The sequence below is a fragment of the Furipterus horrens genome, unplaced genomic scaffold (genome assembly GCF_987537825.1).
Source record: "Furipterus horrens unplaced genomic scaffold, mFurHor1.1.pri manual_scaffold_12, whole genome shotgun sequence".
NCBI classification, from domain to species: domain Eukaryota; kingdom Metazoa; phylum Chordata; class Mammalia; order Chiroptera; family Furipteridae; genus Furipterus; species Furipterus horrens.
The window spans coordinates 71,999,938-72,020,952 of NW_028327182.1; the positions used below are offsets into that span (position 1 = coordinate 71,999,938).

The window sequence follows — 21,015 nt, forward strand, 5'->3', positions numbered from 1 at the left end:
ACAACAGACTGAACGCAGAACATTTGAGAACCTATCTTTTATTAAGCTAGACATTAAAGATATTTGCAAAAATGTAATGTATAATTAATGTAAACATGTTATGGATTTATTATTATTTAAGTATATAAAAAATTTTAAACTTTCTGTTTTAATTTCTAATGTGGTACATACCAATGGCTACTATCCACATAAACAAAAGCCCTTTGGGGCCCTAGTAATTTTTTTAGAGTGTATATGGGAATTGGGACTAAAGAAATGTGAGAACTGCTGATCTAGAATAACACAGAAAATTAACATTTTGGCTACTCAGAACAAAGTTGGTCATTTGGGGTCTTGGGTCCCTTTTGTAATCGGATAAATGTCACAGATCCTCTCTCCAGGAAAACATATGGTATACAGATGTACACGTGGTTCTGCATAAAATTTCAGGCTTTTCACAGAGTGTTTAAGCCCATGTATTAGTTCCTCAGAGGAGAGTGGAAGGTGGAACTACGGTTAAGAACTGATGAGCTAGACCTGGGGCCACTGGTCTCTGTTGTGGCGACCAAATGCTGCCACTGCAGTGAAAGCAGCCAAAGACAACATGCAAGTGAGTGGGCATGTTGTGCATCAATAAAACTTTATTTACAAACATAGGCAGCTAGCCTGTGGTCTGTAGTTTACAATCCTGATCTACATTCTAGGGGAATGCATGGAATACTCGTATATATTCTATACATTATTCCCTGAAATTGAGTCTTTGAAAAGAACTAGAGAAAGAGTTCAAGGAATATTCTCTGGTAAGATCAAATTTAGCTAAATTAGGGCAGATCCCATAAGTTTTGATGGTAAGCCGACAAAAATAAAGCTATATTTTTATGAAGTTGATAGCCTCCCCAAGGGAGGGTGGGCAAAGTCAAGGGTTACCTCAGAAAGCTTAAGATAGAAACAGATGTTCAACCTCAAAATGGTACATTATTAAAAATAGCCATGGTATATTTATTATGGAAATCACCATCAACGCTAGATTTTAAAATTTTGTCATGGTTGTAAAACAATATTTGGTATTTACATTCCATGAAATCCAGTCATTCAGTAAAAAGGAATAAAGTACTGATGCTACAAACATGATAAGTGAAAGAAGTCAGTCTTAAAAGGTCATATATTGTATAATCCCATTTTTATGAAATATCCAGAAAAGGCAAATCCATAGAGACTGAAGCAGACTGGTGGTTGGCAGGGGCTGGGGGGAGGGAGGAATGGGGAGTGAGTGCTAATGGGTGTGAGGCTTTCTTGGGGATGATGAAAATGTTTGGGTAGAGGTGGTGGTAGCACAATGTTGTGAAAGTACTAAACAGTACTAAATGCAACTGAACGGCACACTTTTTAATAGCTAATTTTATGTTATATAGATTCCACCTCAAAAGGAATCCAATGTAGCACCCTTGGAACCTCCAAAATTAACCAACAGAGTAACAAACTGTCAGGTAACTTAATTATTCAACCAGCTTTATACAGTTAATAGATCCACAACAAGTAAACATTGATAGATAGCTGGGAGATATGATGATGCCTGATCTCAAGGCAACTTTCTTGATAATAACCTCTTCAAGCCTTTCCTAATATGTGACAAAAAGTTCTATCAACAATGTGAAGGGCAATGCTTTGTGAAAACTCTAGAAGAGGAGGTGCAGGAGTATATCCATGCAGGCCACACAAAGTGATCTGAATTGTTACTATGTTAAGCTACAAAATGGGTAGATCTGAGGACAGAGAAATAAATAGATCCCTCTTTTATCTATTCCAAGTGCCTGATAGGTCATAAGACAGTTCCTACAACCTTGAACCTATAAGTGCTGGTTCTGAATGAGCAAGAGTAGCTATGGGTCTAAGGTTAGTTAGCCCATAACAAGTCTCTGGCTAGAATGAAAAGGAAGGAAACTATTATTAAAGTTGCAACTATTTGATGTTACCAATTACAAGTTTCTCCATAAGATAATAGCAACTAAAACAATCATCATTAAGCTAAGTCTAAAGACTATGTTATATTTGCGAACTGCAAGTTGCAATTTATAAGAAAGGGAATGGGGCATAAAGCTGTCTAGAAGAAAAAGCCTAATAAATGAAAATATTATAGAGGAAAGAAGAAAGCTCCAGTCTGTTTAGATAGGACTAAATCCATGTAAAACTAATAAAGGTCCATAAGTTGGCAGGACCAGGGCCTACCCCTCAAGCTCTGATGGACTTCACTGAGACTTACCATGTCAATATAATTAAATTATTAATGGTAGCTTTTAAGGGGGGGGCATTTTCTATGTTTCATTGTTTTATTCTAAGGTACAAAGTTATTGAAATAAAAACCTGGACAATCCAGGAGAAAGATAAAATAAAATCTCTAACCTATAGAAAAAGTCAAATATTTTAACGGTGACCTTGTGACAATTGCTTACATAATCTGAGCACCAAGGCTGACCATGCATAAAATGAAAAAAAAAAAAAGTTATTCTTACAATGCTCTTCCACTTAATACAATAAACCTTCTCTTAGGAGCAACTTACTAGTGGCTGCCAGGGCAACTATAATTACCAAATTAATTACATAAACTTGGTCACTTTGACTCAATTTCGGGGGGCGGGGGAGGTTGGTGTTAAATTCAAGTGTTTCCTTTCACACTCTTGGATCTTCATCCTCTGCAGTGGTTTCACCATCCTCTTCTGCAAGTTAAGCTCCTGCCCACCCAGCGCCTTCCCCATAAGAGCTGGAGAGAGTGGCCTCTGCCTGCTGAGGTGGGCACATCCTGCCTGGGCAGTGCAGCTGCTCCACTAAGTCATCAAGTGCTTCTGGCTGCACTGCTGGTTTCCACCACCACTCTAATATTCCTGTTTCTCAGACATGCCCTGCTTCATCTCCTTCTTGGCACATCTTCCCACCATGACGTTCTGTCCTCAGGCCTCTACTCTATCCCCTACCCACTCCTGCTGGACCCTCTCTCTGGCCTCGCAGTACCATTAGGAGAAAGACTAACATTTTCTTCCTGTGCCCTAGAAGACTGCACAATCTGGTTCCAGTCCCCTTACAAGCTTCCTACTGTGTCACTTTTCCCTGGCTCTCTGTCTTGCAGAAAGACAGATTTTCTGATTCCTGGGACATGCCATCTCCTACCACCTATTCTGTTCTTTCCACCCGGCATACTGCGCTCACCTGGCTGCACCCCCACCCCACTCATTCTCAAGAGTTCAGCTCACGCGTATTACTTTGGCTAAGCCTTCACTGCCTCGGCATCTGACACCACTCACCCACCCCTCGACCTGGGTTCTTGGAACCTGCGCCACTCCCTAGCACTTATCCTAACTGTAATAAAATAGTTGTGTGTTTAGATCTTGTCTGTCCTGCTAGGACATCAGCTCCATGAATACCAAATCCACGCCTGTCTTGCTCACCATCAAACCCCCAGCATCTTGTACACTACCTTCCTTTCACAGAGAAACACCTGAATTTACTGAATGATGAAACCCATTGGTTTCCATTACATTTCAAAGTAATTGTACATTTCCTGAAACGTCTTTTCTGAGCTCCAGATCTACATCTCCTACCAACTATATGACCCCTGTATTTCCCCCTCATTACTTTGTCTTCCCGTACAAAGCTGCTCTTCCCTCTATAGTCCCCATTTTGGTCAATAACATCACCGTCTGCTCAGATGTCCAAGCCAGAAACTGCTGAGTTCTTTCTTTTAGTCTCCCTTTCTGAATAGTTCTGTGAAAGTCCTCACCCCTCCCTCCTCTCATCCCCCTTATTCCTAGCAGACAATCTTTGGCTCAAGTCCTCACCTCTTCTTCCCTAAAGTATTACAACAGTTTCCTAGCTGATCTCCCTGCAATCCCGACCCCTTCCGATTCAATTCCTATTCCCTCTGCAAAAAGCTTTTTAATAAAATACAAACGTGATTAACTCACACTCAACCCCACTTTTTAAAAACCTTCTATGGCTCCCGTTATCTCCTAGATAAACTCCACATTCAGCATCTAATTCAAGGCCCTGCTTGTGTAGTCCTGCCATTGTGGACCCTGAACTCCAACGTTCCAGCTACACTGAAGTACTGGCAATGCTAAAAGGCACTATCTTGTCCATTTCACCTCTGCCAGGATGCTGCGTCTGCCCAAAACGTCCCTCCCTTCTAGTTCACCCGCCAGCTGCTGCTTCGGCGAAGCACCGGTCGGAGTCCCCAGGCTCACGTGTGCTGTGCCTCCATCCCATCAAACCGTAGCGCTGCACTTAGGTCACCGCGTAGGTCTCGCTCTGGGCCGTGCAGGTTCCCACCTGCGTGCCTCCCACCTCCAGCGGCACCCGCGGCGAAGTAGGACGGGCCGCGATCCTGCCGCTCTGGTGACCTTCGCGCCCGGCGCTCCCCGGCTCCGGCCCCGGCCCCCCGACCGCGGAGCTCCCCCAGCTCCGGGTGCGCAGGAGGGGCCGGGTGAAAGGCAAAACCGCGGGCCACCTACCATTCTCCCCGGCGCTCCTCGCTTCTCACCAGCCCGGCAGTCTGCGCAGGAGCCCCAGCTACCTCCCGCTCCTCTTACTTGGCTCCCGGGACACCAGCCCGGGGAGGGGCGCAGAGGAGGCGGGGACAGGTTCTGTCGACAGAACTCCAACTCCCGGCGTGCCCGATCCTCCTGGGAGCGTACCAGGCCCAGGCCCCGCCCCTCCTCGGCTTCGATGCCCCAGCGCGCTGTGGGGCTGGCGGGACCCGCGCGTCTTTCCAGCCCCGCCCCAGCCTCCTACTGACGTACACTGTGCCACCCAACGCCCAGTGTACCCAGGTCTCAGTTTTTCCTACAAATCCCAATGAGCACCGCGCCACCCGAGAACCAATGATCCCATGCCCACCCTTTTAAAGGGGCAGCTACTCCCCCTTGGCCCCGTCTGCCGAGACGGCGATCGGGAGAAGGGGTCGGGCGGCTCGGGCATCTCCGTACCGACCTGGTCCCTGTCCCTGCCCCAAGGGCGGTCCCGCCGCCTGCGAAGGGATGCGTGAAAGCCGCTTACCTGTTCTCCCTTGGCCTCCGGGCGCCGGACAGCCGGACCCAGGACGTGCGGTGTCTGGAACATCCCGGTGAGCGCTGTTCGGGGATCAGGCTAGCTGAGCGGAGCCTCCGGTTCTGCCCAAAGTTCGGACCTTCGGGGTTCCCTCCCTGGGTCTCTCCTCCCTGGAGTCTTACCTTCTCAGGGCTTTCTTCTGGGTGGGGGTCTCCCCCTTCCGGGGTCTCCCTTCTCTCCGAGGGTCTCTCAGAGCCGGGCCCTTGGGCTCCCAGAGCTCCGCTCTTCATCCCTCCTCCTTCGCCTCTGGCCCTGAGGTATGTGAGGATGATGCTTCAGCCTTCCTCACAGCCTCTCGTAGACTGATGAACCTGGCAGTGGACCCCGGGATTGTGTTCAGGAGGTGTGATGGGGCAGGGTTGAGAAGTGCAGTCTTTATTGGTAAAGCTAGGGAAGCCGTCCGAGTCAGCGGTTAACCAGCGGGGTGGTCTTAACAGACCTTCAGCCAGGATGCATTCTAACTTAGGTGTCAGGGTCTTGTTGCTGTAGCCAATCAAATAAACAGGATCCCACAGAAGACCTGACGCCTTCTGCCGACTGTCTGTTCTGGGCCATCTCCCAGGAACGACCAGAGAGTCCCAGCTAATCTTCACAGGCACCGTAAACCCAGAGGTGCCAGTGTGGATCCCTTACTTCTTCCCCAAAAGGACTCTTTGCAGTTCCCTTCCTCCCCCACGTACATTTTCCTGCTTTAAAGAAAGAACAAATGCAGGTTGCTGACCTCCAACCTTGGTAGGCCCCGTGTCTCAATTCTTTTTGGATCTCACCTGATAGCACCTGAGTAAATGTAATGGCTGTTTCAAACACCCCTTTGGAACACAAACTCTGACGTTCACATATCCTTAGAGCGCATAATGATCTGGGTATAAGGTAGCTCAGCCTTTTCATATTTATACATTTTCCTGATGGTTCTTTGGATCAGAACATCTTACTGGTTATAGATTTCTCTTGTAATACTGACTTTTGAAGAGGTAGTGTCTCAATGATTAGATTATTCAATGGAATTTTTTTGTAGAATTTAATTAACAATTATATGCCTTAAATATTTTTAACGTCCATAAGACTTTTCTTTCTTTCCTTCCCCTCTCTTTTTCTTAACTCTTTCTCCAATTCTTTTACTAATTAGATATGAATAGAGTAAATTGTATTTACAAGGTAGTGCTTTATTTATTTATTAATAAATAATTTATTTATTTATTTGTTTATTTTTTAATTTTTAGAGAGAGGGGAAAGGAGAAAGAGAGGGAGAGAAACATCACTGTGTGGTTGCCTCTCACTCATGCACCCAACTGGGGACCTGACGTGCAACCTAGTAATGTGCCCTGACTGGGAATCAAACCAGCGACACTTGGCTTGCAGGCCGACGCTCAACCCACTGAGCCAGAACAGCCAGGGCCTATTTTTTAATAAATATACTTTACATCATTCAATTTGTTAAAATTTAAAATATGCTTGTTAAGTTAAATCCTCCACAAGTTAGAGTGAGGAAGATTATTTGTGTTGGGGAGTTTCCTCACTACACAATTCCACAAGCTCCTCTTTTGTTGCCTGTTAAATTATTGTTTTTTTGCTGAACCTGGAAGTGTTGGTATTGCAAAGAAATTCTAATTTTAAACCATTAAATAGAAATAATCCTTATATTTTCATTTTTCAGAGGACGCTAAATAACTGGTAGTGGCCTCCCCTGTTCTTGCCACACCCACACTGCTTCCTCCGGAGTTTCCTGCACAGGCCCAGGCACCAGGTCAGTACCCCCCACACCTGGGGCCCAGGTTCAGCTGGGTGAATGGGGCTAGCACCCTGGCTCGGGCTGCCTGGCGGCAGAAGGCGTTCAGTCTTCTGTAGGACCCTGTTCATTAGATTGGCTACAGCAACAAGACCTTGACACCTAAGTTAGAATGCAGCCTGGCTGAAGGTCTGAAAACCCAGCCAGGTGTTTAACTGCTTACCAATAAACTCAGAGCCCAGCCCAGGTGGCCCCTGCCATGCGGACAGTGGCTGCTGCACTAGTGCAGTGAATAAACTATTGTGGATTCTTCCTCAGCAGTTTGATCTGGTAAATATGACACAGTGGGTCTGGAGGGTCCTGAGGAAGAGAGATGAAGGCGGGTCCTGTGGCTGCCTGAAAACAGAGCAGCTGCTTCAGTTCTCCTCCATCGACCTTTCCTTTCCCTGAAGAGACTCTATAACCCTAGGGCTCTGGACTCGGTGGGTCAAAACAGCAGGTGTGTAAGGAGATAGTTTTTCCTCACGTGCCCTGTAGTCGTGACTGAGCTCCCAGTTAGAGGTGTATGGAAGACATCTTTAACTTCAGTGACTTTGTTCTGAAAAAGTATGATCCGAGACTACATTATTATGCCTTGCTTTTGAGCTTTTTGTCCAATAAATGATATGTGATGTTTGTGAATGGCTAAAAATTCTCTATAGAGTAAGAGTAATGTGATTTTTTGACTGGTGTGGCTCAGTGGATTGAGTGCTGGCCTGAGAGCCAGAGGGTTGCTGGTTCAATTCACGGTCAGGGCACATGCCTAGGTTACAGGCCAGGTCCCCAGTTGGGGGCGCGGGAGAGGCAACGACACATTGATGTTTCTCTCCCTCTCTTTCTCCCTTCTTCTCTCTTCTCTCTCTCTCTAAAAAAAAAGTATATATATATATTTAAAGTATCAGAAGTTTCTTTGAATAGGCTTAATGGTGGACCCATTTGCCCTTTTATTATAAATCATTTAAGACATATATTACAAATATTTTTCTTCTTAATCAAATGCTCTCATCAATTTTAAAATAAGTTTTGAGATTCCTGTTCTGCATTTATAAAAACCCATTTGAAATTTGATAAGTTGGGGAGATATGTTTTAATTAATGTTGGAATAGAAACTTTTTCAAGTAGAAACTTTGGGGGAGAGGTTGTGCTCAAAGTATTGATTTTGCTATTGCTCTAAGTGAAAAGTAACCTTGGGTTTTACTGTAGCTGGGCCAGCCTGAAAACCTTTGGCTCTGATTTAGGGCATTTTTTTTTAATTTTTAAAAAATTTATTGATTTTAGAGAGAGAGCCCTCACAAATGAGAAAGAGAAACATCTATTTGTTCTTCCACTTATTTATGCATTCATTGGTTGCTTCTTGAATGTGTCCGGGGATCTAACCCGCAACCTTGGCATATTGGGAGGATGCTCTAGTTTTGCTTTGTTTTGTTTTTAATATAAAAAATGTCACCGCTCTTCAATGTAAATGGTGGTCATTACATGTAATAAGGATTTAGTGGGAAACAACAAACATGTATATATAATTTTTAAAACTTTATTTTGAGATGATTATAGATTCACATACAGTTGTAAGAAATAATGCAGAGAATCCTATAGACACTTTGTCCAGTTTTCCCCAGTGGTAGTTCTTATGAAACTATAGTATAAGCAGGAAATTACATTGATAGAATCCACCCCCCTTATTCAGACTGCACCAGTATTACCTGCATTCGTGTTTGTGTGTGTGTGTGTGTGTGCACATGTGTGACAATCTATATCATTCTATTGCACGTGTAGATTTGTGTGGCCACACAGTCAAGACACAGAACATTTCTGTCCCACAGGGTCCCTTCTGCTACCTTGTTTTAGTCAAAGCCACCTCCTCGTCCTTCCCTGACCTGCGATCTGCTCTCCAACTCTACAGTGTGTCATTTCAAGAACGCTGTGGAAATGGAATCACACAGTGTGGGTGATAGGCTCTCCTCACTCAGCCTTGAGATCTACTTCAGGCTGTATGTATCAGTAATTCAAGATATATTCATTATAAAAACACAACAATCCAAAGTGTTTCTTTATAATGATTTATAACAATAACAAAAGAACTACAGGATTTGGTAGCCAAGTATGAAGGTAAAATGAAATGAGTTTATGAAAAAAGAGTGGTTCATATTTTAAGAGTCTATAGATAATTTCAGCTTATGTTGATATAAGCTTATTTCAATGGAAATATTAGTTTGACTACAACTACAATTCTCAAAGATTTCTCATAAATATTAATAGCTTCCTTGGGTATTATGGTTGAGAGAGATAGCTACTTAATTTCAGGGACTTGTTGGAGGAAGGAACCAGAAATGAACAAAGAGTCATTATGCACACACAAACTGTGCAGTAGGTTATTTTTCTGAAGTTTGAAATTCATAAAAGAATCACTTTGTATGTGTGTGTTGGGGGGAAAGGGAGGCATTAATGAACCATCTGAAATTTCTGACCTGGTTCTGAAATGTACTAAAAGTCTGCACTTCTGAAGTACAAATTCAATTCTTTCTGTCTTGGATCAATAGTAGCTTAGCAATTAAATGAGTCATTAAAATAACAAAACTACATTGCTAGGTATTACTGTGATTGGTTCATCGTTTATTTATTTTTGAGGTGGGAACATTTACTTAAAGTTGTATTAAAACTCTAACAAACAACAAGTTTTCATATCTCCTACCTTATTAAGAATTGAACTATTCTAGGTAAATAAATTCTTGTAACATTAGAAGTCAAAGTACCTATAAATTTCAAATGTATTGAAATTGAACAGTTTCCTGACTTTTTAACCAGAATGTGGTCTTTTCTTGGTGTCCTTTGATTGTCATTCTCAACATTGGTGGCTCATCTGGCCTCCAAAGTAGTGTTTTTAGGATCTGAAGTGCATGGAACAGTTCAACCCTCCCCGGTGAACCAAGGTTACTAGTCTTTGGTGACTTGTTGTATTTCTTTTTCATAAGCTCAGTTTTGTCTCCATTGTCTATTGGCTGCCCTTTCTTGGTTTGGTCAGAATTCTATCTCTAGAAATGCTATACTTTTTATTTTTGCTGTATCTGATCTGCTTTGTTTAGGATACCAGATTTAGGATACCAGATTAAATTGATTTGAATTGGGATTATCAGTGAAATTAAAGTATAGATAAATATTTTAGTAAACAGATCCCCAGGTTGGGGAAATATTGGTATATTTGACAGTTGAGTAAGAATCCTTGACATGATAATCCATTGCATTCTGCTATTAAGAATGATTAGGTGGTGTATATGAATGTTTTGTTTCCTCTAAACTGTAAGTCCTGTGGAAAATTGTGTTTTCTTTTTTGGCCTAACTGCTTGTGCCCAGTGAGCTCCTAGCTGCCAGGTTCTGTGCATATGTTTTAGGGTGCATCTTACTGACCTCTCTTGCATTTATTACTGCTTCCTTCTGTAGTCTATTTTACTGCCTCTCGTGTCCTTCTTTCCTAGTGATGTTGCTTCCACAGCTGCCTCCTGCTCCTTGATAATGCTTCCCCTGAGGGACGCAGCCCTGCCCCCTGCTTGTAATAATCTGGATGCCACAGCTGCAGCTCCCACTGCTGCCTGGACTGAGACCTCCAGCCTGTCTTGTCCAGGGTTGTGTCTGTGCTTCAGTGGCCAGGACAAGTTCATACATATTGCTTGAGGCCTTCCCAACGAGAGAAAGAGATGGAGCCTTGCTTTGGATGATTGAAAATGTTTGAATGGTTTTAAAGCCCTAGAGATCCAGATGTGATTATCTTTGGAGATTTTTTTCTATCCTTGCTATCTCATTGGCACTGAACTGTAGACTGACTTTGGAAATTTAGCAAAATTCCAGATGATTTTGGAAAGCAAATGATATGGCAAACAAGCTAATAGTACCTCAAAAGAAATCATTTCTGGAATGATTTGGAGCAGGTGGTTCACTGAGCTGTTAATTTTCTGGCCTTTGATACATGGAACCTGTTAAATAGAATTGATTTTGTCTTTTGTACTTGATAGATTTAGTAGATGCATGAGGCTGAGTTTTTCTTTAAAAATATTTCCCTTAAATTCAGACATAACCTTTAGTCTCAAGTCTTACCAGGCACATACTTTAACATTCAGTATTTGATTTTAACGTAAGTGTAATAAATGGTTCAGATGTTAATTTTCTTCAGAACAGTGATAGTTTTCTGGATGTAACTTTAATACTTTAACTCTGATTTCAGTAGTAATAAATCATCATTCATGTGACAATAAACCTTTTTTCCAGCTGAAAATGTTTATCTAAAATGCAAGCTCACCTTACCAGAAATCTTCGGACTGGCTTGCCCTGTCCTCTAAAATTGGATCATGAAGGTATTGGAAAAGAATTACTTCTGGATGTTGCTTCCATTGCTTCATTTGATAGTGAATGCTGCAGAACATGAAGAGGTAGCGAAACATGCCATCAAGTTACACCGAGGCAAAGGGGCAGCTATCACGCAGAAGAAACAGTGGGTCCTAGATAGCTGCAGAAAGCTCTCTGGCCTTCTTCGCCAAAAGACTGTGGTTCTTAACAAATTGAAAAATGCAATCAGAGCAGTGGAAAAAGATGTTGGCCTGTCAGATGAAGAGAAGCTGTTCCAGGTGCACACGTTCGAAATTTTCCAAAAAGAGCTGAATGAAAGTGAAAATTCAGTCTTCCAGGCTATCTATGGACTCCAAAGAGCCCTACAGGGAGATTACAAAGACGTGGTGAACATGAAAGAGAGCAGCAGGCAGCGCCTGGAGGCCTTGAGGGAAGCTGCCATAAAGGTTAGTCATCTCACACTCATTTACCAGAAAAGCCATCCACACTCTGAGCTAGAAAGTAGATGAAAAGGGAAAATGCAGGTGATGCTGATGCTTCAGCAGGTGTGGTCCATTCGGGCATCTATTCATAATAGTCAAACACATAATCTCTAATGCATAGGAAAATCCTTTCCTTTGCATAATACCTTAGCGTAGTTACATTTGATCGCTTCTAGAAGTCATTTTCTAATGCTTTTCTGTATTGTGAAGTACCTGGGTTATTAAAATAATTACCAAAGCTATCCCAATAAACTGATGTAGAAATAAATATATTTGTAACTTCTGTGAACATTTTGAGTTTGTAACAAGAGTTCTTTTCTCTGTGAATGTTTCCATATACTGAAAACAAAAATATTAAATGGGTTTTAGACAAGTGTATGTTTGCGTTTGAGTTAAGGGTTTTGATGAAGTATACTTTTAAAATGAGAAGAAACTATTACTGTATTAGATGTGATACTATTGATATAATTTTTAAGCTATCATTTTAGCCAGGCACTTTAAATATATAAAATGTAACTTCATTTTCATAGAAGGGCAATGGTAGTATTACATAGCTTAAAAAGTAGAGAAGATACAAACTTTTAAAACTTTCTTTACCAAAGTATGGCATTTGGGGTAGAAATAGTCATACGCCACACAAAACATTCTAGCCAGTGATGGACTGAATATATAATGATGGTCTTTGACTTTTCCTAATTGACTGGAGCTAGAATTATACATTTATGAGCAGGAGTATTTGATAGAGTGTGTTTGTTGGTGTGGTTGGGCCAGGTACCTGAATGGAAGTGATAGTTTGGTTTATTTTTTAATAAACCCCACTCTTTATTTCTTACAAATGAATAGGAAGAGACAGAATATGTGGAACTTCTGGCAGCAGAAAAACATCAAGTTGAAGCCCTTAAAAATATGCAACATCAAAACAAAAGTTTATCCATGCTTGATGAAATTCTCGAAGATGTAAGAAAGGCAGCTGATCGTTTAGAGGAGGAAATAGAAGAGCACGCATTTGATGATAATAAGTCAGTAAGTAGCCTTCCAGAACAAGACCCTCTTCACCTGCTGAGCCACTTATTGAAAGAATGTGGTGTTGAAATTGATTGCATGTATGTTTTTAGAGTAGTTTGAAAACAAAGATAAAACTAAAACACTTCTGTGTCATAAAAACAATTTGGTTTGGTCTTGCAGAAGTATACTAGTTATCCTTTATTTTCCCCTCATGTTTTGTTGTCCCCCATTAGTGGCTCAACCTTCATTCCCAGTCCTGCCCTCAGGAGGATTGGGACTCTGGTTTCAAGAAGGCTTGACCTGGACAGTTGGGTTTCAATGCTGATCGGCCAGGGGAGCAATAAACTCCTTATAGGAAACAATCTTCATATCTGACGCAGGATTTCAGACTGCTCACTGTTCCATGATTAGGAGTCTTTGGGGGAGAAATGAGATTCGTGCTGACTATTGTGAGTCTTGGAATGGACTCGGAAATGGGTTAGGTAATAAAAACAAATTAGAGCGAGATCAGATAAGAAAGGAGGGAGAATGAAAATTGAAAAGAATGGGGTGTTTTTAAAACTTTCTAATTATGGGATGGAAGAGGGCTCATAAGTATTTTAAGGGCTATGAATTTTTGGAAGAATATGCCCTTGAAAATAAGACAGTCGTGCCCTTTATTCATTGCTCCCTGAGCACTCCTAGGGCATCAGGGTTTCAGTCTTTAGTGCTCTGTGCCACTAGCAGGGTATCCTGCGGTTCAGTGCGGTTCTGAATCTACCTGGGGTTAGCACAGACCCCACAGGTAAGGGCTCTGTCCAAGACCATCCCCTCCATGTAAGGCACCAATCCCAAGTCCCAGGCTTGGAGGATGCCACCACCCCACTCCTTGGGCTCCATAATTTGCTAGAGCAGTTCACAGAACTCAGGAAAGCAGTTTATGTTCTAGATGACCAGTTAAAGAATACAGCTCAGGAAGAGCCAGGTGGAAGAGGTGCATGGGGCAAGGTGTGAGCTCGCATGCCCTCTATGAACCCCATACTTGAAGGACTTCCGTGGAAGCTTCATTATGTAGGCTTGTGATTAACTCAGTCTGCATCCCCTTTCCTCTCCTAGAGGCCTGCGGAGGGCTGAACGGTCAGCCCTCTCATAACATACTTGGTTCCTCTGATGGCCAGTCCAGTTCTGCGGTTATCTAAGGGTTTTCCAAAAATCACCTCACAAACGTAAACTCAGGTGCTGTTACTAAGGGCTTGTTATTAATAACAAGATACTTCTTTTACCTCTTTCACTCCAGAGCTATTTCAGGAACCAAGGACAAAAGACCAAATATAACAAAAGATGTTCCCATTGCCCATTATCACTTAGGAAATTACATGGGTTTTGGGAGTGTGAGCCAGAAATGGGGGTGAAGATCAAATATATGTTTATTATTATACAGGACTCTCACACCTGAATTAGGTAAAGTAGGTATTTAGAAGTAATAGAAATTTTAAACAATTTCTTCCTTAAAATCACTTTTTTAATTGAAAATTTTTTCAAGTTCATGCTAACAGACATTTATTGATCTTTCCTCACACTTGCCAGAATACTAAAAACATTTTCATCTTTCTTCTGTATAGAATTTACTCCCTAAAAATTGAACTTGAGAACATTTGATTGGTCTTAATTACATAATGTTGGTTATTGTTACAGGTCAAAGGAGTCAATTTTGAGGCAGTTCTGAGGGTGGAGGAAGAAGAGGCCAATTCCAAGCAAAATCTCACAAAACGAGAAGTGGAGGACGACTTAGGTCTCAGCATGCTGATTGACTCTCAGAACAACCAGTATATTTTGACCAAGCCCAGAGACGCAACAATCCCACGGGCAGATCACCACTTCATAAAGGTAGTCTGTCTGTCCGCTTGCTCTCCTGTCAAAATCGTGTGCTGGGCTTAATTCCCACTAACTCCCCTTCCCATCTTCTGGTGTACATGTCAAGTAAGATCGAGCTTTATTTTTTGAACGTTGTATTAGGGTATACAACCTTCCTCCCAACAGAAAGATTCTACTAGAATTTCCTATGCTTTCTGTGACTTAAAACATTTTCTCTTAATTTTTACTCTTTTCTCTATAAAAATAAAGCATTTTACTGTTTAAAATGAAAATGAATTTTGCTTTTCAGAATTTGGAAGACTTTTTGAGTTATATGATAGGATTAAAGCTTCAGCTATCTAAAAACTATTTTCACTAAAATAAAACATTCTTATGAGGTAGAGAAGTTTTGGCTGAGGTGTCCCATACAGCTTTATTTTGACATGGGCAGCGTACAGTGCTAGAACTCTCCCCCCGCACTGGTGACTGGTGTTCCAGACTGAGTTGGATACAGATCTGTGAACTCAAAGGAAACCATTCTAGTTAGAGGATATAAAATTATTTAAAGACTTGAAGTTGATGGTATTATGGTTCAAGGTCACTGTTTGGATTTGGACGGAAATGAGGAATAGATTATGAGTGACAGGGTTCAGCCTGCTCAGGGAAGGCTGGCGTATTCTAGATAAATTGTCAGGTCTCTAACAGAGCTCCCCGACACTGGAATTTGTACAGAAAAAGAAACTCAGGCAAATAGCCTACTCTTAGAGATGGTGCCACCACAGACAGGCTGAGAGGAAGATAAATGATCCCCAAGGGCTACTGTAAGGGGGCTGATCCCCATATCAATATTCTTGAATCAATAGACAAAACTCAGCAGATGAATTGCCTTCCTTAGTTATGGCTGGAATTGCAATTGGGAGGGGCTGAGATCGCAAAATGGACCCATTAGTGCCCTCTAAATGGGTGGGGTCTCCACTGTAAGTTACTTTTTTTTTTTTTTTTACCTTTAATTAATACATAATTCATGGGGAAATATATTGATGATTCTTGCCTGAATCAGTTATGACTGTGATGGTTATGTAGACTTTGTGTGGTGGGAAAACCAATGTAGAAGGTTAGAGGTTAAACTAGGACAACCCCTCTAAAGATTTCCCAGATTAAAAGGTTAAATGGAGTCCCAGTGCACAGAATTCTTAGACTACTGTTACGGGGCGTATGCAAAAGATACAAATTTTGCTAAAATTGTTAGACCATTAGGAGCTAACTTCATCTACTCCAGGATACATTCTGAATGTTTCTAGCTTCTCATGGTACACAGTAGTAGTAAAAATTCTCTCCCTTAGTTTCATTGTTTGTTCTTTATTCCCATTTAGTGAAATCAGGATACTATCCTATCCTGCTTTTTCCATCAACCAGCCCTTTCTTGCCAACTATTATCTTAAATTTTTTGTTTCTTGTTTTTTTTTACATTAGGACATTGTCACCATAGGAATGTTGTCTTTACCTTGTGGCTGGCTCTGCACAACTATAGGACTGCCTACAATGTTTGGTTATATTATTTGTGGTGTACTTCTGGGACCTTCAGGACTAAACAGTATTAAGGTGAGAACAAAATGTAACTGTTTTATTATCTGTTACCAGAATACAAAAGAAATATTCATGAAGACAAAAAAATTTTAACTTGAATTAATGAAGATAACAATTTCTTATAAACCATATTAAAGAAGATGCCCTTTAGAGTTTCGTAAGAAATCTCTAAATTATAAGAAAGTCAGTTTATTCATTAATGAATAAGTAACTTGACTAGATAAAATAACCCTGATCATTGTCTTTAAATTATATTAGTTTTAAAGAGCTTAGTTCCAGTAATATGATGGACTAGATTATTCAGAGACTGAAAGCCACTAAAAACACTGAATTAGATGTCTTCTTTTTTTTTAGTTCTTAATACAGCCCTGCTGGTGTGGCTCAGTGGATTGAGCACCAGCCTGCAAACCAAAAGGTCACTGGTCCAATTCCTGGTCAGGGCACAAGCCTGGGTTGTGGGCCAGGTCCCCCAATTGGGGGCACGTGAGAGGCAACCGATATGATGTTTCTCTCACACATTGATGTTTTTCTCCCTCCCATCCTCCTTCTCTTCCCCTCTCTCTGAAAATGAATAAATAAAATCTTTTTGAAAAATTTGAAAAAAATTCTTAATACATTGAAAAACTGATAAAGTAGTGAGGGATTATCAAGCCTAAATGTAGGGTATTATGAGAACCCCGGAAGACAATAGGTGCTTTGTCTGAAGGCTGTTTCCTGAACAAATTGAAGTGAGCTTCATTTTACATTGACAGACTTTTTGTCCGTAAGGAAAGGAAGGGTTCCCAACATTTTTTGGGCTTCAGAATTTCTCATTTAAATATACACAATTTGGACCAAATAGAAAAAGAATACCAAGAATAACCATCATGAGCCCACACAGGAGGAACAGTATAGGATGATGGAAAATAAGCAACAGAATTTGCAAACCTCACTGATGGTTTGCACTTGGATAGAATGAGAGAAGGCAAACGGGAGAGTTGTGGAACGCACCACTTGCAGCCTCGTTTTCTTACTGCTGATTAACACACCTGTACCAGTTCAGGAGAGCCTCCAAGATTTCCCCACACTGGAAAACAGCAGGTAGGTAAAGATTAGCCAGGTGAGAAGTTGTGCTCAGCTGCCTCAGGCTAAAAGCCTGGAGCCTTAGTGAGTGGTAGAAGAGCTAACCAGTGTGGGAGTGCCTTCATGGATGGGGCTCAGCTTAGCAGGGAGGCCTGTGGGAAGAATGGTGTTTATTTAATTTTTGAACAGGTAATGTTCACATGATAAAAAACAATAAAAAGCTGTAAGTTCAAAATCTCTTCCTATTCATGTCCCATCCCTCCCTTTCCAGAGTATTTGCAAGCAATAACAAATACAGATGTTTTCTCATTTTTCTTTTCTCTTAACAGCAAAAATAGTTCACAAGCAAATAATTAGGCTAAATAGCTAGATAGTAGTGCAGTGGGATACTATAAATATTATAATTCTTTTTTTTAAGTCCTCACCCAAGGACATGCCTGTTGATTTTATTTATTTGTTTTTTAAGTATTTTATTTATTTTTAGAGAGAGGGGAACGGAGGGAGAAAAAGAGAGAGAGAAACATCAATGTGTGGTTGCCTCTCACATGCCCCCAACTGAGGACATGGCCCACAACCCAGGCATGTGCCGTGACTGGGAATGAAGTCTGTGACACATTGGTTCACAGGCTGATGCTCAATCCACTGAGCCACACCAGCCAGGCGCCTGTTGGTTTTAGAGAGAGGGGAAGGGAGGGAGAAAGAGAGGGAGAGAAACATTGATTGGTTGCTTCTTGCATGTGCTGAACCCACAACCCAGGTATGTACCCTGACTGGGGATTGAACCCACAACCTTTTGGTTCACAGGACGATGCTCTATCCAACTGAGCCACACTGGCCTAGGCTAAAGATTATAATTCTCAATAAATCAGCTATACCATGGAAAAGTAATGTAATTACAGTAGATCAAGATAAAAATGCAAGAGCACACTAGCCAAAAATGGGAAGGGGTAATGGAGGAAGTATAATTGTACCAAAATATTTACCTTTTCCTAGGAGAAAGTTGATAGGCTTTCATTTGTTAGGTTGAGAAGCATAGATTTAAGTGTGTTACTTTGAAGTCATAGACTACAGCCTGATTTTTAAAATGGAAGAAAAATAAAAGTAGCAGTAAGGAAGCATAAATACTAGAAGACATAAAATAAAAGAAGAACAAGTATCTCTTATAACAATAAATGTGAGTGTAATAAACTTTTCTGTTAACTGATACAGGTTTGCAGATGGTATGGGGAAGGGTGTCATAACGGTTAAGTAAAAATAAAGCAACTAAGAAAGGTTGAAAGTGAAAGGAGAAAGAATGCCAATAAAAAGAGGGCAGGGTTCATTGTTAATAGCTGACAAACTGAGTACATGTGCTGGGGTCAGAACAGCACACAGATACCCAAGAGCTTGTATTTCATTTTCAAATGTTCAGGGAATATTAAAAAAAAAAAAGAACAGTTAGTGGCCAAAATCAAAACCTCAAGTGTAAACAACATGATACCAAATACAATAGTATTAACAAAATTCTCTACTATAGTGTAGTAACATTAAAAATAAATAGCAAATGCCATATTGAGATATCACTTCACTCCTATCAGAATGGCCATCGTCAATAAATCAACAAACAAGCATAATCAGTAAAGCATATTAAAAAATCGGATAATAAAAATCAATCAATCAACAAACAACAAGTGCTGGCGAGGATGTGGAGAAAAGGGGACCCTTATGCACTGTGGGAATGCAGACTGGTGCAGCACTGTGGAAAGCAGTATGGAGACACCTCAAAAAACTAAAAATGGAACCGTCTTATGATCCAGTCATTCCACCTCTGGGAATTTATCTGAAGAAACCCGAAACACTAATTCAAAAGAGTATATGCACCCCTTTGTTCATAGCATTATTTACAGTAGTAAAGATTTGGAAGCAGCCCAATTGCTGAGTAGATGAGTGGATAAAAAAGCTGTGAAGGTGTGGATGGACCTGCAGAGAGTATTATGTATGCTAAGTGAAATGAGCCAGTTAGAGAAAGACAAACACCATATGAATTCACTTATATATGGAATCTAATGAACAAAATAAACTAACAAACAAAAAATAAAGAAATAGCAAGTGGAGGACCAAAGCAAATACAGAACACAAGAACCTTGTGTATCAAAATCTGTGGAATATGACCAAATGTAGTACTCAGGAGAAAGTTCATACACTTAGTCATACTGAAACCCAAGTGAGAATGACCCCCACTAAATTAGTTCATCATTAAACCCAGGTTTAATGCCTCCCCATTTCCCAAAGAAAGCTATAAAAGGAACTAATGAAGATTAGTGAACTTGAAAACAGGTGAATTCATGAGCTAGTTCTTAGGAAATAAAATAAAACTATATCTCCAGCTAATAAAAAGAAAAAAGGGGGGGAAAAAAACACTATAAGCAGGAAGTCCAGATTATCTCAGATAAAGAGGAAATTCGAAGAATTGGTTGTTTTAAAAATATACTGTGCTTTTTGGGGGATAGTCCCACTGAGTATGTTAGTCCAAGATTGTTCTGTTAAGTACACTTAATATGTTAAGCATATGGTTTTATAATTTTCTTGTTTTTCAGTCTATTGTACAAGTGGAGACATTAGGAGAATTTGGTGTGTTCTTTACTCTTTTTCTTGTTGGCTTAGAATTTTCCCCAGAAAAGCTGAGAAAGGTAAGGACATCAATCTGTGTTACTGCCCCTGAGTTAACATAATATGATTTTGGTTTATTTACTTTTAACACTTGTTCATGACTTGGCTATCACAGTAAATATTTTTAGAATAGAATATGATGTTTTAGTTTGATATTACTTTTGGAACGTAAATTTTAAAAGATTAAAAATATTAGAAAAAGTGAAAATTCATTGAATAAATGAAATTAGCTTTCTCATGGCTAATTCCAGAAAAGATCTGAGAAGTAATATGCTTATACTTTAGTATATGGGTCCCTCCAAGAAGGTTCAAAATTTTTAGAGGCTGAAATATGGGGATTGAATATTCAGTGTGTTACTCTAAAAAAAAAAGTTTACTAATCCTAATTTCTAAATAAGTGGCAAATTTTTATTTTATTGTCTGTCATTGTTAAATGAGAATATTTGAAAGATTAATAATAGGACCATATGTATGAATTAGATGTTAAAATAATGGCAGCAACAGTTACCTTCTAATTTTGTATGCTTTTAGAATCATTACTTTGAATGCTGAAGTATTCCAGAATGGAAATTGAGTTGAGTTGGAAAAAACACATCACAGAAGAGCGAAATAGCTGATTAATAAGCTGGTGGGAAGGAGAGGGAAATAAAAGGACCACTACTGGTTACAAAAAAATGTCAATTAAAACCAAGTACTAGTTGCCTATCAGTATTTGCTAGAATGCTAATATCGAGTGAGCAAAGGGTTTTTCAATTACTATGAGAGGTAATAAAATACACATTCTTGAACCAAACTAATGAAAGTTACAACTGGAACATGCTTTTTGGAGAGCAGTCTAGCCATTTGACTTAAGAGCCTTAATTTGTTTGATTCTATCCAAAGGAAAGAATCAAATATAGGTTTTTTTGTTTTTTAATTCACTAACAAAAGGTTTTCAACTCCTCATTGTAGCATTTTTATAAAAGACTAGAAGCAACCTGAGTACCTCATAGTTAAACTATGATGTAACTACTTGATGGAATATTATGTAGCCATTAAAAATATAAGAATATGTAGTCACAAAGAAAAATATGTTAAAATACTTAACTTAAAAAGAAAAAAATGAGCATATACCATGACCATGGCAATCCCAAAGGAGCCCACATGCGTAGGAAAAAGCAACAGGAAATAGTGTACCAGACAACCGTGATGGCATCCTCATTCCTTTTCCACATTTTGCAA

General features: G+C 40.3%; 2 protein-coding genes across 6 annotated transcripts in view; one reads left to right on the forward strand and one right to left on the reverse strand.

Moving 5' to 3' along the window:
• The window catches only part of DCUN1D2 (defective in cullin neddylation 1 domain containing 2), a 39,212-nt gene extending 34,567 nt beyond the window's left edge, over positions 1 to 4,645 (reverse strand). For both annotated transcript variants that reach the window (XM_090258489.1, XM_090258488.1), the window contains exon 1: positions 4,482 to 4,645. The gene's annotated coding sequence lies outside the window, so the exon portion shown is untranslated. The remainder of the gene's footprint in view (positions 1 to 4,481) is intronic.
• Positions 4,646 to 4,866: 221 nt separating this feature from the next.
• Positions 4,867 to 21,015, forward strand: part of SLC9D1 (solute carrier family 9 member D1) — a 45,832-nt gene continuing 29,683 nt past the window's right edge. For 2 of the 4 annotated variants that reach the window (XM_090258437.1, XM_090258441.1), the window contains exons 1-7: positions 4,867 to 5,092; positions 6,731 to 6,820; positions 11,099 to 11,622; positions 12,502 to 12,681; positions 14,338 to 14,529; positions 15,970 to 16,098; positions 19,722 to 19,814. In XM_090258437.1, coding sequence (XP_090114563.1) covers positions 11,179 to 11,622; positions 12,502 to 12,681; positions 14,338 to 14,529; positions 15,970 to 16,098; positions 19,722 to 19,814 — 1,038 coding nt within the window. In that variant the 5' untranslated portion in view covers positions 4,867 to 5,092; positions 6,731 to 6,820; positions 11,099 to 11,178. Of the gene's footprint in view, positions 5,093 to 5,283; positions 5,334 to 6,730; positions 6,821 to 11,098; positions 11,623 to 12,501; positions 12,682 to 14,337; positions 14,530 to 15,969; positions 16,099 to 19,721; positions 19,815 to 21,015 lie in introns of those variants that run through there. The other 2 variants (XM_090258438.1, XM_090258440.1) reach the window with 2 other exon arrangements.